General features: G+C 38.6%; 1 protein-coding gene across 8 annotated transcripts in view; it reads left to right on the top strand.

Moving 5' to 3' along the window:
• Positions 1-13,634, top strand: part of DAB1 (DAB adaptor protein 1) — a 168,145-nt gene that overhangs the window by 43,767 nt on the left and 110,744 nt on the right. For 4 of the 8 annotated variants that reach the window (XM_040610665.1, XM_040610664.1, XM_040610668.1 and 1 more), the window contains one exon: positions 1,364-1,563. In XM_040610665.1, the coding sequence (XP_040466599.1) occupies positions 1,497-1,563 (67 nt within the window). In that variant the 5' untranslated portion in view covers positions 1,364-1,496. Of the gene's footprint in view, positions 1-1,363; positions 1,564-13,634 lie in introns of those variants that run through there. The other 4 variants (XM_040610667.1, XM_040610671.1, XM_040610666.1 and 1 more) reach the window with 2 other exon arrangements.

Below are 13,634 nucleotides of genomic sequence, written 5' to 3'. Positions count from 1 at the left end.
GCCCCTGACACACTTCAGCAATATTAAATCACTTCAGACAGTGCATGGCAGTGTAGTGTTACTGAAGCATTTTAAAATGTTAAAAGAGCCTGGATTTGAAAGTACCAGCGGCTTCACAGCCCTGACTGTGAAAAGTGATTTAAACTGTCAAAATTACGTCAGTGTTTGCACTGTATTACTTTCTTAAATGATAGAGAAGGAATGTTAGTAAATAACTATAACTGTAGTTAATCTCTGGCCAGCTAACCAGCTGATATGCTGGGTTAATTTCTTTATTAAATGCTTATTTAATAACTGGGCAGCTGTTCAGACAGACCAGATGGACTTCAACGTAATTGTGCTAATAATGAGAACTTTTTCACAAAAAGGAAGGGCAATAAGGAGATGCATTTAGTAAGGCAACATCATGACAAATGGCTTCAGGACAGCATGGTCATCTGCCCTCAACAGACTGGCTGAAGTAGGTGGCTCATCCTTCAGAGCAGGAAGGACCAGCAGTAAGAAATGGAGTAGTGGTTTATTCTTTGTGTGTTCTTTGCCTGTAGATCCGCGGTCCTACCTGTAGCCTCAAAGCCTGCCTCCCTCATACTGCTCCAGCATGTTTCTGCACTTACTGCTGTGGCTTCACAGCTGGTGCATTTGTGTATCTCCCCAACAAATATGTATGTAAAGCTATAGCTTGCTCCCTAAATGTTATCTTTTTTGCCCCATATCCTGTTTTTATTTTGTAGGTTTAATTAACTGTATTTTCAAAGTTCTTTGCAAGAAAAAATACTAGATGGATGTTAAGAACTACAGCTTTGTTTACATGGAGGCAGATTCTTTTATACAGGAAACATTTACATAAGCAAGAGGAGTGGCAAAGTATGATGTTCTCAGTGTGAGTAATGAATACATTTTTCATTTGTCTTTGTTCTAGCAGGAGAACAAAAGCATTATAAGAGCATTTGAGGAGTAAAAATCTGAACTTACTATCTGGCAATATGTTTTTGCCTTGGAATTGTTGCATTTAAGAATTGAGTCCTTTCAGAATTTTTTTGCTTTTGGTAACATTTCCAACTACTTTCTGGATCACAGTCTTTGTCCTCCAGCTGCTGGTCCAGAAGTACAGGTCTTCTGTATACCTTGTGTGGTGTCTTTAGTCTGTGGAGACGTCTCAGATAGGCCAAAACATCTCAGACAGGACTAGATGACTGTATTTAATCATCTGAAATTGTGATCAATTGACTCTATAGATGGAGAACTTCATAGGTTTCTTCCTCAGTAAGCTTGCAGTGGTTTGCTGCTTTTTTTCTTTTTTCTTTATTTTTAGATGTTTTAAACTCAGAGAATGACCATTAATTTTTGTTTCCTCCTTTAACAGCACTCAAAAGGAGTGAATGAGATGAACTGTTTGGGTTACAGTATCTGAAAGGCTGAATTATTCTCTTGGAGAGACGTTCTAAATGAGCCTGACCGAGATCCTGGATCTGTGTGAAGAGGACTAAGGATATAGGATGTCAACTGAGACAGAACTTCAAGTGGCTGTTAAAACCAGCACAAAGAAAGACTCCAAAAAGAAAGGTAGTGACTCATTTCTCTCTATTTGTATGTGTTTTGTACTTTAATCAGCTCCTACATCAACCACCTTTTATGCATCTGTGATTCTTCTGTTATCTGTGTGCTCAGTGAAAGTGAAATTTGTTAAGCCCAGTGGAAGTCTGGTTTGGGAACGTGGGATTTGGTTCTCTAACATTAAAAATACATCTTACTGAAATGTATTTAAAATGTAAGAAAGAAATGTATTACAGTTCATTAATTTTTACTCTATATGTATATTTCAATTTTCACAAATGGAAATGGATTTTTTTAAAATTACTCTTAGCAAAAGGTAAGGATTTTTTTTCTGTCGATACGTGAATTTTCTTCTAAAGGCTTTGTTACTACTTTGTTTTGAACTAACCAGAGCTTAAATGCACTTCCCGTTACTGGAGTTTGAATCTTACTGACACTTTATGAAGTTACAGAGACCTTAGTAGCAATCTATAGAGAGATTAATGGTAATCTGGTAAAGGAAATAGAAACGAGGAGGAGAAAAACTAAAAATTAAGGAGAAGCTATGAGTAAATGCATGGTTGGATAAGTTCATGTTTGTATTTATAGTTTTTTATCAGATTGTAGGGCAGTTCCTTGGGCTGATGAGCATGAGAAATGGGACGATATGAATCTAGTGCTTATGAGTAGGAGTACTGAAAGATTTTCAGTAAGGTTTTTTATCCTTACATTTTTATTAGTATTTTTATTGCTTGTGGTTTTAAGTACTGATGAATTTGGAGGCCAAGGCCTTGAATTCTAGTGGTAATTCTCGTTCTGTGTAGCCGTCTTTGATTAATTTATATTATTATTTTTAAAAACCTATACAGATAATGAAATTGAGGTTGAAAACAGATTTAATACAAATTGTTCAAATAAAAAAGTAAAACAAACAAAAAAAATCATAGTAGTTTTAATACTTGAGGCAGCAAGATTTGGACTTTCACATGAGCTTTTCAGTTTGTCATTCTGTTTCTTTTTCTGGGTGTGTAATTTAGCCATTTCTGAGGAATCTTTAAATTTAAGAAATTCTCATCTTTGCTCATACATGTCTTTGTTGCTGATTTTACTCATCTTAGACGTCTTGTTAAACTTCTGGGCAGCTATACCTTTTATTGCAGCAATTCTACCAAACCCATAATTAAGGCCTTGTGTTTGCTATACCTTTTTTTATCAGACGTCTTTGTATTAGTGTTTTTAAAAAGAGACACAGCGATTAAAAAAAATTAAGTGTTTGTTTGGGAAGATGGTTTAGAACGCTTATTACTGTTGTAGGCCTAAACTCACAAGGGAAAAATTACTAAGATTAAAAAGCTGTAGTTTAGAAAGGGAAAAATAGGGGAACTTTGATGTAAATGAGAATGTGAGAATCTGAGAGATGTGTTCAAAGCAAGTAAAGAAAGTAAAGATGCTTTGGTTGTATGATCATTCAGTATTTTTGGGCAGGCAGGAAATTAAAAAAATGTCAGTCCTTTGCATTATGGATAACATCTTTTTGATTTGTGTCTCCTATGTTGTTTCTTCTGCTGGAGGGTGAAACTTTTGAAAACAGCAAACAACTGTTGTAGGAACTTGATGTTTATGTTAATAAAATATTCAGCATCCATCTCTAAAAACATTTTCATAAATCACAATAACTGAATGCTTCTCTGCAACAAGTCTGATTCTATCCCCCGAATGGGAATTCTGAGAATTACCTTTGCTGCTGAGAAGAAGTATAAAATATGTTCTGTGGCGGTCAGAGCTCCATGCAGCATGTACAAGTATCTGAAGAACTTGAAGGGACACTGTATGGCAGCAGCACATCCCCAGAATTAATCTTGTGTATTGCATGTGCAAGTCTGAGTGCATTTGATCACATCTAGCCATCCGAAGGCTTTGTGGTACAGTGAATGCTTTGTACAGACAAGGTATACAATTCAGGCAGTGTTGTCTGTTCAAATCCCACATAATGAAAGTCAATAGGAACTTGGTGTGATCATTTACTTGTAATTGAATTGTATGTATTTGCGTATATTTCAACAAATGAGCCTTGCTCTGTATAGTGTGAATGATGGACACGTGAAAAACAGGGAATTTTTTTCTTCTTTTTTCCCTGGGTTCATTAACCATGAACAGTGACAGGTAACAAGTACTAACATGAAGTTTCTAATGTTACTAATCAATGAGGTTGATTATGCAATGGCACTGAGTATTCCCAAGAAATTAGTCTGCTTTATAAACACAAATTTCAGCTCTAGTGTATTTCCAGTGAAGCAGAGTTTGTTGTACTTCTGCAAGAGCCATGCAACCGTTTCCATCCAGAGCAGGGAGGGGCCTCTCCTGCTGTGCTATCTACTGTTCTGGTACTTCTGCCATCTGCAGCTTGCAGCGCTGTGCTGAGAAAGAGCAGTAAGCTTGAGCTTAACTTCCTAACAGAATGTCTGCCCCATAGATGTATCCCATGCTGCAGGTCTGGGCTGACTGAAAGGGGATGAGGATTATTATAGAGTTACAGGATGGGGCAGGGTTCTTTTGTGATCTCAGCATCTCTTCTGTGTAGTTTCGGCAGTATCTTTAGCTCTACATCTGTATAAAGCTCTACATCTGTAAGGTAGTGTTTCTTTTTTGAAGTGCTGAAATAACATAAAGCTTAATTCCTAAGATTTGCCAGGTATATGAATATAAAACATGGTAAGATGACAGATAAATGCAAGCTACTCTTCTTATTGAAGTACAGTGACCAAAAAGTGATGGTTATTCAGATGATGTGACTTGTACATTTGTGGTCTAGTGCCTGCCTTGAGTTACAGGCCCTGTAGCATCATTAGTTAAGCAAACAATTTAATAACCTGGACAGGTTAGAGGAAAGGTCCAGGAGTTGTCTCATAATACTCAGTGAGTGTGCATGCAAAGTCCTGCTGCTGGGGTGGGCTAACTCCCTGCAGCTGGGTGGGATGTGTGTTTGAAGTTCGTTTATGGTTTCTTATCACTGCTTTTAGACTCCGTTGCATAGATTGCTGATTTTTGGGTGACGGGGAAATAGTTTGATTTCTGCTGCAGATGGGGCTAGTGACATTAATGCTCCTGCAGAGTTACAGATTTTACGGAGTATTTCTTTTTTGTGTTGGGAACACCTATCTCTTTTTGTAGTTGTATGCAGATCATTCTCTTACAAGAGATTATGAAAACATTTCTCATTAGGCACATTGTACAGCCATAAACTTTCTAGTCATAGTCAACTCTTTGGCCTCTTTCCATTGTCACCTGAGCTGGTTTGTAAGACAGTGTTCTGTTCTAACACTAAAGGATTATTGCTACAGTTAGGACAAGAACTTGCATACAAAATCCTCTTAGAAGCTGCTGTTTAAGTAGAATCACAGCTGTGAAACTCTAATGTACTGTAGGGAACCTCAATATTAGCATGATAATATCAAATTGCAATTGTATATGTTAACATTATCACCCTGGGTAATCTTACAAATAGGCTATTAAAAAAAAAAAAAGGTACTAATTTTGCCTTTTATTCAGTCAATATCTGATGGATCTGCAATTTAATGGGCCCTAGAAATGCCACCTGGTCATACCCCAGCAGAGGGTGGGGGTTTAACTGACTTGAAGGCACAGGAAAACAGTGGTGAGCCAAGCACCTCCCTTCCTCTCTAGACTGTCACTTTTACTCCATGTACTGTGAAGATGCTTACAGCCCTCCTGTCTACCATTTATTCCATCTTAGGAACTTGCAGCGCACTAGGTGCTATTAGAGGAGATTATATTTCTGCCATCCCTTACCTCCAGCCCTAATCTTCATGCCAGTCTTGGCTGATAACTACTATTAACTGTGTTGTAATTACATTTTTTGAGAACTTCCTCACATTTTAAAAGACGTCCTGAAGAGGTTTTGTGTTGCTCTGTTAAAGGAAATCATGCAACATTCTCAGGAGATTTAGAAAGCTCTATTCGAGGACTTTTTTGGTGAGTTTGCCAAAAACCTCCTGTAAGAAACTTCATTAAGAAGCGTTTAGAGAATTAATGATTCAAATAATGATCTTAAAGGCTGATTTTATTTCATTTGTTTATGTCATGTTGTTCATTGAGGGCTGAATAAAAATTACATGTTTGTACCATTCAGGATGGAAAATCAGAGTTTTTTATTAGCCAAGGTTGTTAGAAACATACACCATGTTTGTCATGCAGTACATTGGGGGGGGGGGGGGGGGAATTTTCTAAGTGTGTATGGATTATTGAATCAAATTGAAAACATTAACTTGAGCCTATCAGAATTAAAATTGATTTGGAAATCTTTTTTGGGGAAATGTGTTACATTGATGTTGAATCCACACTGATAACTGCCTTGAAAAATCCCTTCCTGCAAAATTAACTTAAACAGGAAAACTGAAATGGGAGGTTAATAAAGGAGCGAGCCAGGCTACCAAATTTGAATGCAGATCTGCATCTGCTTGGGGGAAGGCAAGGAGACTTTTCTAGGGATTTAGTTTCTTCCTCTTGCACTTAATTCTGTAATTATGCTATTTGAAGCTTAGGATATTTTTACAAAATCATCTCTCATTATATCCCCTATAATAAGACTTTTGAGTCAATTTTCAAAATGACAGGGACTTTTAAAAATGGAAGCAAGATACAAAGAGGAGCTCAGGTTTGTTGGCAATCAGCATAACGATCTTTGATGCTAAGGATCCCCATGGGTGAAATTCCTTTATTTAATAGGCTTCCACTGCAGTGCTTGGGAAGCACGTGGCATCTGGAAACAGATTTCACAGTGGGCCGGCCACCAATCCAGGGACTGCCATAACTAACCAGCAGGAAGGTGAAATTTAGAGAAGGTGTGATGTGCTATGTCTTTACCATAGATGTCTTATAGCCATAACATAATTAAATAATATTTTGACTGAATCAGTATACAAGTTCTGAAGCTGTGCGTGGGGAGGGAAGATGGGAGTGGGCTCTGCTGAGGGGGGCTTAGTGCCAGGTAAGGCATTACTGTGGTGTGCCAGCAGAGCGGACAGCGGTGTGTGGCAGTGCTTTCATGCTGATGGAAGATCAGAGTTTGATCCTCTTGGGATCAGAATGGCAAAAAAACTTAAATGCCCCATTTGGCTACTAATTAAAAGTAATGCAGTGGCTTCGGAACCATTCACATCTGTAGGATTTGGCCTCTGGCAGAGTCATGTCTCTTTCCTGGCTCTTTTAAACTCTAATGAGAGACTGGAGTCTGTCTAACTATCTAAAGGAAAACCGTTGCATCCCCATGAGCAAAACTCTAGTCATACTAAGATCAAACAGGAGGTGCCTAGTTAGTTTAAAAGCCTTTGGGGATAAGCAGCCTTTAAATAAGGTTCTGTTTTGTCATTTTCAGTTTTCATCATAGGTACCTCATGCTACTGAAGTCCTGGTTTGGGTTTCTTAAACCTTATTTGAATCTAATCTTTGGGCTAGTAATTGCTAGATTTGAGAGTGGGATGGAGGTTTCTGGTTTATGTGACATTTACGCTTTTGCTGATACATAGAAATCTCGATGCAGTTTTACAGGTTCGTTTCCACATTGGATCTTCAGTTTAGTAAGTGCTATGAACAATGATGGTGGGATGTTTTTACTTAACTTTTTTTTGTTAACATTATGATCAGCTAACAACAATTAAAGCATCATCACTGTAATGAGGCATTTCAAGTTGTTGATTGGTATAGGTTCATTTATTTTTCTGTTTACATAGTTAAGATTAATGGAATCCAGCAAAATTCAAATTTGATCTGAAGAGTAATGAGAGAGGGGCACAGTCAGGAACTTATTGTCAGGGAGAGGATTTGCTTTGTTTCCATGCAGCAGTTATGAGTTTTTCAATAATTTATAGATCAAGTAACAATAACATTAATTGATGCACTAATTGTGTCCACATGCCTGCCTTTAACAAATCTCTTTTGTGAAATGGTTGCTGACAACATTAATTGCACATCTTTTGAGTCTTGATGTAAGTTATGAAATCATTCTCAAGTTTAAAGAGGGTGGGAAAATCATTAATTTTGACGTTGTGTAGCTATAATTAACAAGAGTTATCCAATAACCTATCATAAATTAGAGAGCTCATGAATTCTGTTTTAAATCCCACATTCAACCAAAGGGGGTCTGTGGTTGTGTTAATTGAAGCATTCTTCGGGGGTGATGGATGTTGCGTCTTGTTGCAGTTAAAATATTTACTGTTGTTTTTAATTGAGAGACAGGTCTGCCTAAGTTAAGGTTGGAGCTCTTGCTACTTTGCTGCTCCTCAGTAGAGGAATCAATAATCTGTTGAGTGTGAAGAATAACATTTCCTGAGAGCTTCTGTTATGTTATCATTTCTCAATGTTTTAACAGTCGTCAAAGCATTTCAGTGGAAACTGGTAATTAGGAGCTTAATGCAATGCATGTTCCACAGAGGATTAGACTCATGTAACAGTCATTAAATACAGGTGGGTGTTGCTGGGCTCCAAGTCTGGCTGTACATTAGGAAATCTGTTGGTTGCTGGGGGTGAGGATCACCTATGCATCCACTTCAGCCTGTGCTGTCCATTGTTTCTGGCTTCATCCGCTTACACTGCTAAACTACGTCTGAGATTTGACTGAAATACAGAGAAAGTGAGCGGATGGGGCTGGTAAGGAAGTAGAACTGCCGAACAGCCAAATAAATTAATTTTCAGGGGAGCCTTTTCTCCACATGCAGTCATTGAAAAGACTCCGAGCAAAATTAGGATCTTTTTAAATAAAGAGTTTTGTTCAGAGAGTTCAGGGAAGAAAGTTCTGTCACGTAATGAATGTGACTGAGCAGGAGTGACCTAATTCATCCAGATTAGTAGCTAAATTGCCTCTAGAGGTTTGGATTAGTGGAAGTTTCCTAATACGGCTCACATAGAAATATTCTATAGGGACAAGTATGTTGATGATGACAATGTTTTTATATCATTCTTCATCTAAAGATATTTGCCTGCCTAATACATATTAATGAATGACATTTCTGTCACCATGTTGTTACATGCATTTGAACATTTCTACTTTTCTGAAACATTTTGTCTTTTCCATTGACATGGGAAATACTGCAAGTAAGAATAAAATACATCAGTCTTACATCTAACCTATCCTTTACAGTGAGTATCAGCTGCATTGATAAATGCTCCCATTTTGCTGAAGGGAAATCAAAGACAAATAAAACTGGAATGTTAGTTTGATCCCAGCGATCTTTGAAGCATTAAATTGCTCACCAATTTTCCCTGAAAGTAACAGGTAACACTTAGCATTAATGTCCACGTTATTGCAGTGTATACTTTTTCATATTACTAGGGAAAATTCCTCAAAAGTTACATAATTTTATATAATTTCTGGAAAGTAATGAGCTTTCATGGCCTATGTACGTATGGGGGAAATGTAAATTGTTTTCAAAGGTGGTTAGATCTTTGCATCGAAAGCCAGTGCTGATCTCTCAATTAAAGATTATGCCACAAATCAGGGCAGAGCTTGATATGTAATCTGAGGGTCCTGCTTCTTATTTTGTGCTCTAACTAGTATGTCTGTCTCTGTCAGTGATGGTATCATAGTAATTTCGTTAGTCAGCTTGTGAAGAAAAAAGTGTGGAGCAACATACAAGTTAAAGGAAACATGCATGTTTTTGTTTGTGTTTTTAAGCAACCAGAAACAGAAGTGTATAGCTAAATATCTCAGTAAATTGGTCACAAAAAATTTAGTTGAAAAATAAGTGTGTCCTTAATCTTCAACATCATAGACCTTCTGAATACTAATCACTTACTGTTAAGAAAAGTGTGGCTGCAAAATTGGTAGCCTTTTGAAATATACTGCGGGTGAATTTGTAAGCCCTTCATTCATAACTTATGACATATTCCTCTTCAAGAGTTCAAAGAAATATATAGTGAATTTGACCAAGTAATAGGCTTAAACTCCCTCTGATAAATATGTCAGGCCCAGACAATCACTGTGCTCCTCAGGAGTGAAGAAAAGATGTGGCTGTGAGCCTTGCAGATGATTCGCTCTAACTAAAGAATCAATATTGACATTATTTGACATCCAGAATAAAGGTAATATAATATGTAATGTACTTGGGATATCCAACGGCACAGTGACTGAGTGTGTTTAACATTCCTCTTGAAAATTAATTCCTCTTAGAGATAAATGTGTCCTCAGAAATAATTACATATTGTTTGTATTATTTTTAAGTAAACTTTGTTATATGTAATAGCTAGTGTAATGTAAAGACAGGAAAAAATGCATTTTTCTGCTTTTACAGTTGGTTGGTTTTGCAGATGAGGCAATATATTTGGTTTAACAAAATGTGTTTGTTTTCATACAAAAGATCCGCACAAAGGGCTAAATAAAAAGCAAAATATTTTTTTCAGTTTTTTAAATGAGGCCAATTCATAGTGAAATCATGGGTGGGTATATTATATGTGCTTAACTGAATTCTTTTTTTTTTTACAGTTCTTTTTATGTGTACCTCAAGAGTTTTTTCTTCTCCTGTTTGCCTGCCATAGTGGTTTCTGTTGCCGGTTTCCTGGTGCTTCTAATGTTAAAATAACAAACAGCTGGATGGTAGACTGATGGTTTATGCACCTATGGAAACTGCTAAGTGACTTTTTTTTGAGTGACAAAAATATTCTTTCCCTAACAGTTAAGAGTACTTGCAACTTATAAAAATGCAGGGTCCTTTATAAAGTTCAGAAAAATTGTAAATTCGATGCATAAAGTTACTGGTACTCATCAGCTGTTCACTGAAGACCTCCATCATTAGGGACCACCTTCTGAAACCTTTTCTTGTCTTGAATATCATCTCATTGTGCATTCATATATCATTCACACCAGAACTGCTTTGCATCCAGAGCTCAGGCTGCAGAGACCTCTAAACGTCTAGCTGCATGGACATGTTAATGGTGTTAATGGTTCATCATGAGTAGGAGCTGTACTGTGTTTCACCGTTAGTGCTCTGTAGCAAGGCATTTCCCATAGATGATCCATTTTCTAAACCATGCAAAAAGGCAGGTCTTCCTTCCCTGCTTGATCCTGTGTAGCCTCTGTGAGCAGAAACTGGATGAATCCAAGCCATATGGAGCAAATACTTTAATGCTTACTAACATCTTTCCTTCTACTAGTAAAAAAAGTGAGGCTGAAGCTAATATCCTGGCATTGAACTAACTTGAGATTTGGAGAAGTCCATCTTTCAGCCTGTTGCCGTCTGTACAACCATGTATGGAGGCTCTCTTAGCGTCTTACAAGCCACACTTCCTTGCTTTGACCCTCCCTGAACAGCCAGTGGCTTTCCCCCACAACCTCTTTCCATAGATGAGAATCAGTGGAGTAGACTCACTTCTGATCCTGTTCTTGTTGCCCAGGCTGAAACACCAAACAATGGAGCTTATAATGTATTTGCAAGCAGGTGAGTTTACATGCTTTATTTGCTGTAGTACTGTTGGCTTTTCCTAATTCCTTTTATTTATGCTGTTGTGCAGTGCAGGAGGGCAGTTGCCAACACAATATCCATTATTATTCTGACAAGAACAGAGTAGCTTTCACTTCCATTTCCTGGAGACAGCATTACTCATTGCTGCAAAACAGCAATAAAAATAAAGAGAAGTGGGGCAAATTATCATTTGGCAGCTGAGTTGTGAAACCGCCCTTCCTTGCTCCAAGTAGATCAAGTTTGAAGTGGAGGTGTGAATAGTGTATGGTCTCTCTGGGCTTTGTGTCCGCTTTGTGATGCTTGCATTAGGGAAGAAAACAAGCTATTGCTCCATCAACACAAAAGTCAGTATGTGTGGAACCAGAGATGTTAATGTGATCGTGTTTCCAGAATCTTCCATTAGAGGTAATTGAGTCTGGTGGGCTCTAGGGCCTGGGGTATTCATCTTCTCCCAGCCTGATACAAGGCTGCTGTGGTTTAGGGTATCCAGATCCAGCAAGGCTGAGCACGCATTGCCGATAGGCATGCATACACATACTACAAACAGCCATACATATCACCCCACACAAAGCAGAGCTTTTACCAGCAGCCACATAATCAGAAGAAGCACCTACATACACTTAGGGACCTATATGTGGCACCTGGGGACATGGTTTAGTGGTGGAGTTGGCAGTGCTGGGTTAATGGTTGGACTCCGATCTTAAAGGTCTTTTCCAACCTAAATGATTCTATGAACAACACAGATGGCTCAGTCCCGTTCCTCCCCTCACAGATCAGGTTTGCTAGCGGACACACACGCGCACACACTGTAGTTTTCTCCATAGGTGATGTTAGACATCCAGTATGTCTCCAGTAGCTGTCCCTCCCAACATCAGTCTCCTCCAGTTGTAGGCACCTGAATCTATGGGCCTCTCAGGATTTCAGCTTCTTGCTTCAGTGGCTGGTGCTCAGCCCTCTCCTCCTAGTTGTTAGCCAGTCTGACCTGAAGTTCACTACTCCTGTGCAGGCTCAGAGTGGAGAGCACACCCATGGTGAAGTCCTGGCCCAGAAATACAGAGTACGCTCGAGGGGAAAGCCTTCAAGCCATGGGCATGCTCCTGGGTTTGTGGGCCAGTGCTCTGAGAGGCGGCTGTGTGGCACAGGCAAGCCTCTGTGCTTCCCTGGTTTGTCCTGGCTGTGCAAGGGGATGATTGCTTGTGAGGAATTCCTGGGACAGTTGTGTCCTCCTACCTTACCCATAACTGCCCCCACTGAACGCAGCAGGGGGAGGTGGGAGATCCTCCTGGCAGTGGTTTCAGTGGTGGTAGGATGTCCTGTTTTGGGGGAGCCCTGCCAAGTTGTCCAAAGGCACACAAAGCTCTAGCCTTCTTCATAAATATTAACGTTTCACAGCAGTCTCTTCTACAGATGATGGAAGGAGCAGCTTTCTCTGGAGTCAACTTGCTTTTAATGTCTGCCCCATTTTAACTACTAGCAAATGTTGAACAGCTAATCTGTGATCTGCAGTTGTCTCTGATTCTTTTAGCTTAGATAGAGGAGAAATTTTATAGTGAGAAGGATGATTTGGGCAGTGAAATGAAATTAAGCATAGTAAGTCTTTTGAGGTTAGCTATAAATTTCAGTTTTAAATATAAAATTGCCATCAAAGTAATGAGGGTAATATTTGCACATCACAATAATGTGGACTAGCATGCTGATAACTAGGTGGAAGGCAAAAACATCAGGAGTAGTTAATACATTAATCCTTTTTTATACCTTGTGTTGCCTGTATGAGTTAGACATTGAACTCAGATGTTCAAAGTCACATGAAATGAATTGACTGCAGCAGGGAAACTGGGTGTACTCTATACCTGGGCATGGCTTAAGTTTAATATTGATATGGTTACCTATGTGTGTTTAGTGTTTGCTATATTTGGTAGTGTAAGGATGTTTGTGGATTGCTTTTTTTTTTTTAAATACACAGACTCAGAAGTGTCTCTTTAAAAATATTGTTAGCAGCCCTTCTCAGTAAAACTGGCTGTGCAAGAGCACAGCCTCCACTGTTGTGAGCATGTCAGAAAGATGGCAGAGCTAGCGAGACACTGGAGATCAAAAAGAAAGCTACCTACAGAGTTCTTTATCTGTCTCACATATCTCCTTTCTCTTTGCTAGACTATAAGTAAAGCAGTATATTATATCTGTACCTCTGTATTTAATTGCATGCAAGAAATGCTGGGGCTATAAGGTTAAGCACTGAAATTCTAAGGAAGGGCAGACTTGAAATGCCTATGTAAGCCTAATTTAACATCCCTCCAGGATATACATTTTCATACAATTTTTAATGAGCTGAGCTCATATTGCTATTTCCTGGATACCTTTGTCCTGTTCAGTGAATGGAAGGACAGTGGTCAGGGAATGTGCTCCATTTGGTGCTGCTTGCTACGCTTGACAGTCAAGATGGAGCTGCCTGCTTTGTTTGCATGATAACCCAACCTGAATGTGAAAACATGGACATTGGTTGAAGCACCAAAAGATCTAAATTCTTTACATCTCAGAAAAATTATTTATTTCTATACATGCTACTTAAGAAAAAAAAAAAAAGTCTAGCAACAGGTAGGGTGGGTTTTCTTGTTTGGTTGTTTTTTTGAT

Source organism: Falco naumanni, chromosome 11, assembly GCF_017639655.2.
Source record: "Falco naumanni isolate bFalNau1 chromosome 11, bFalNau1.pat, whole genome shotgun sequence".
In the NCBI taxonomy this organism is placed as follows: Eukaryota; Metazoa; Chordata; class Aves; order Falconiformes; family Falconidae; genus Falco; species Falco naumanni.
Note: the sequence above shows the minus strand (reverse complement) of the source record. Positions and strands in the feature narration are given on the sequence as shown.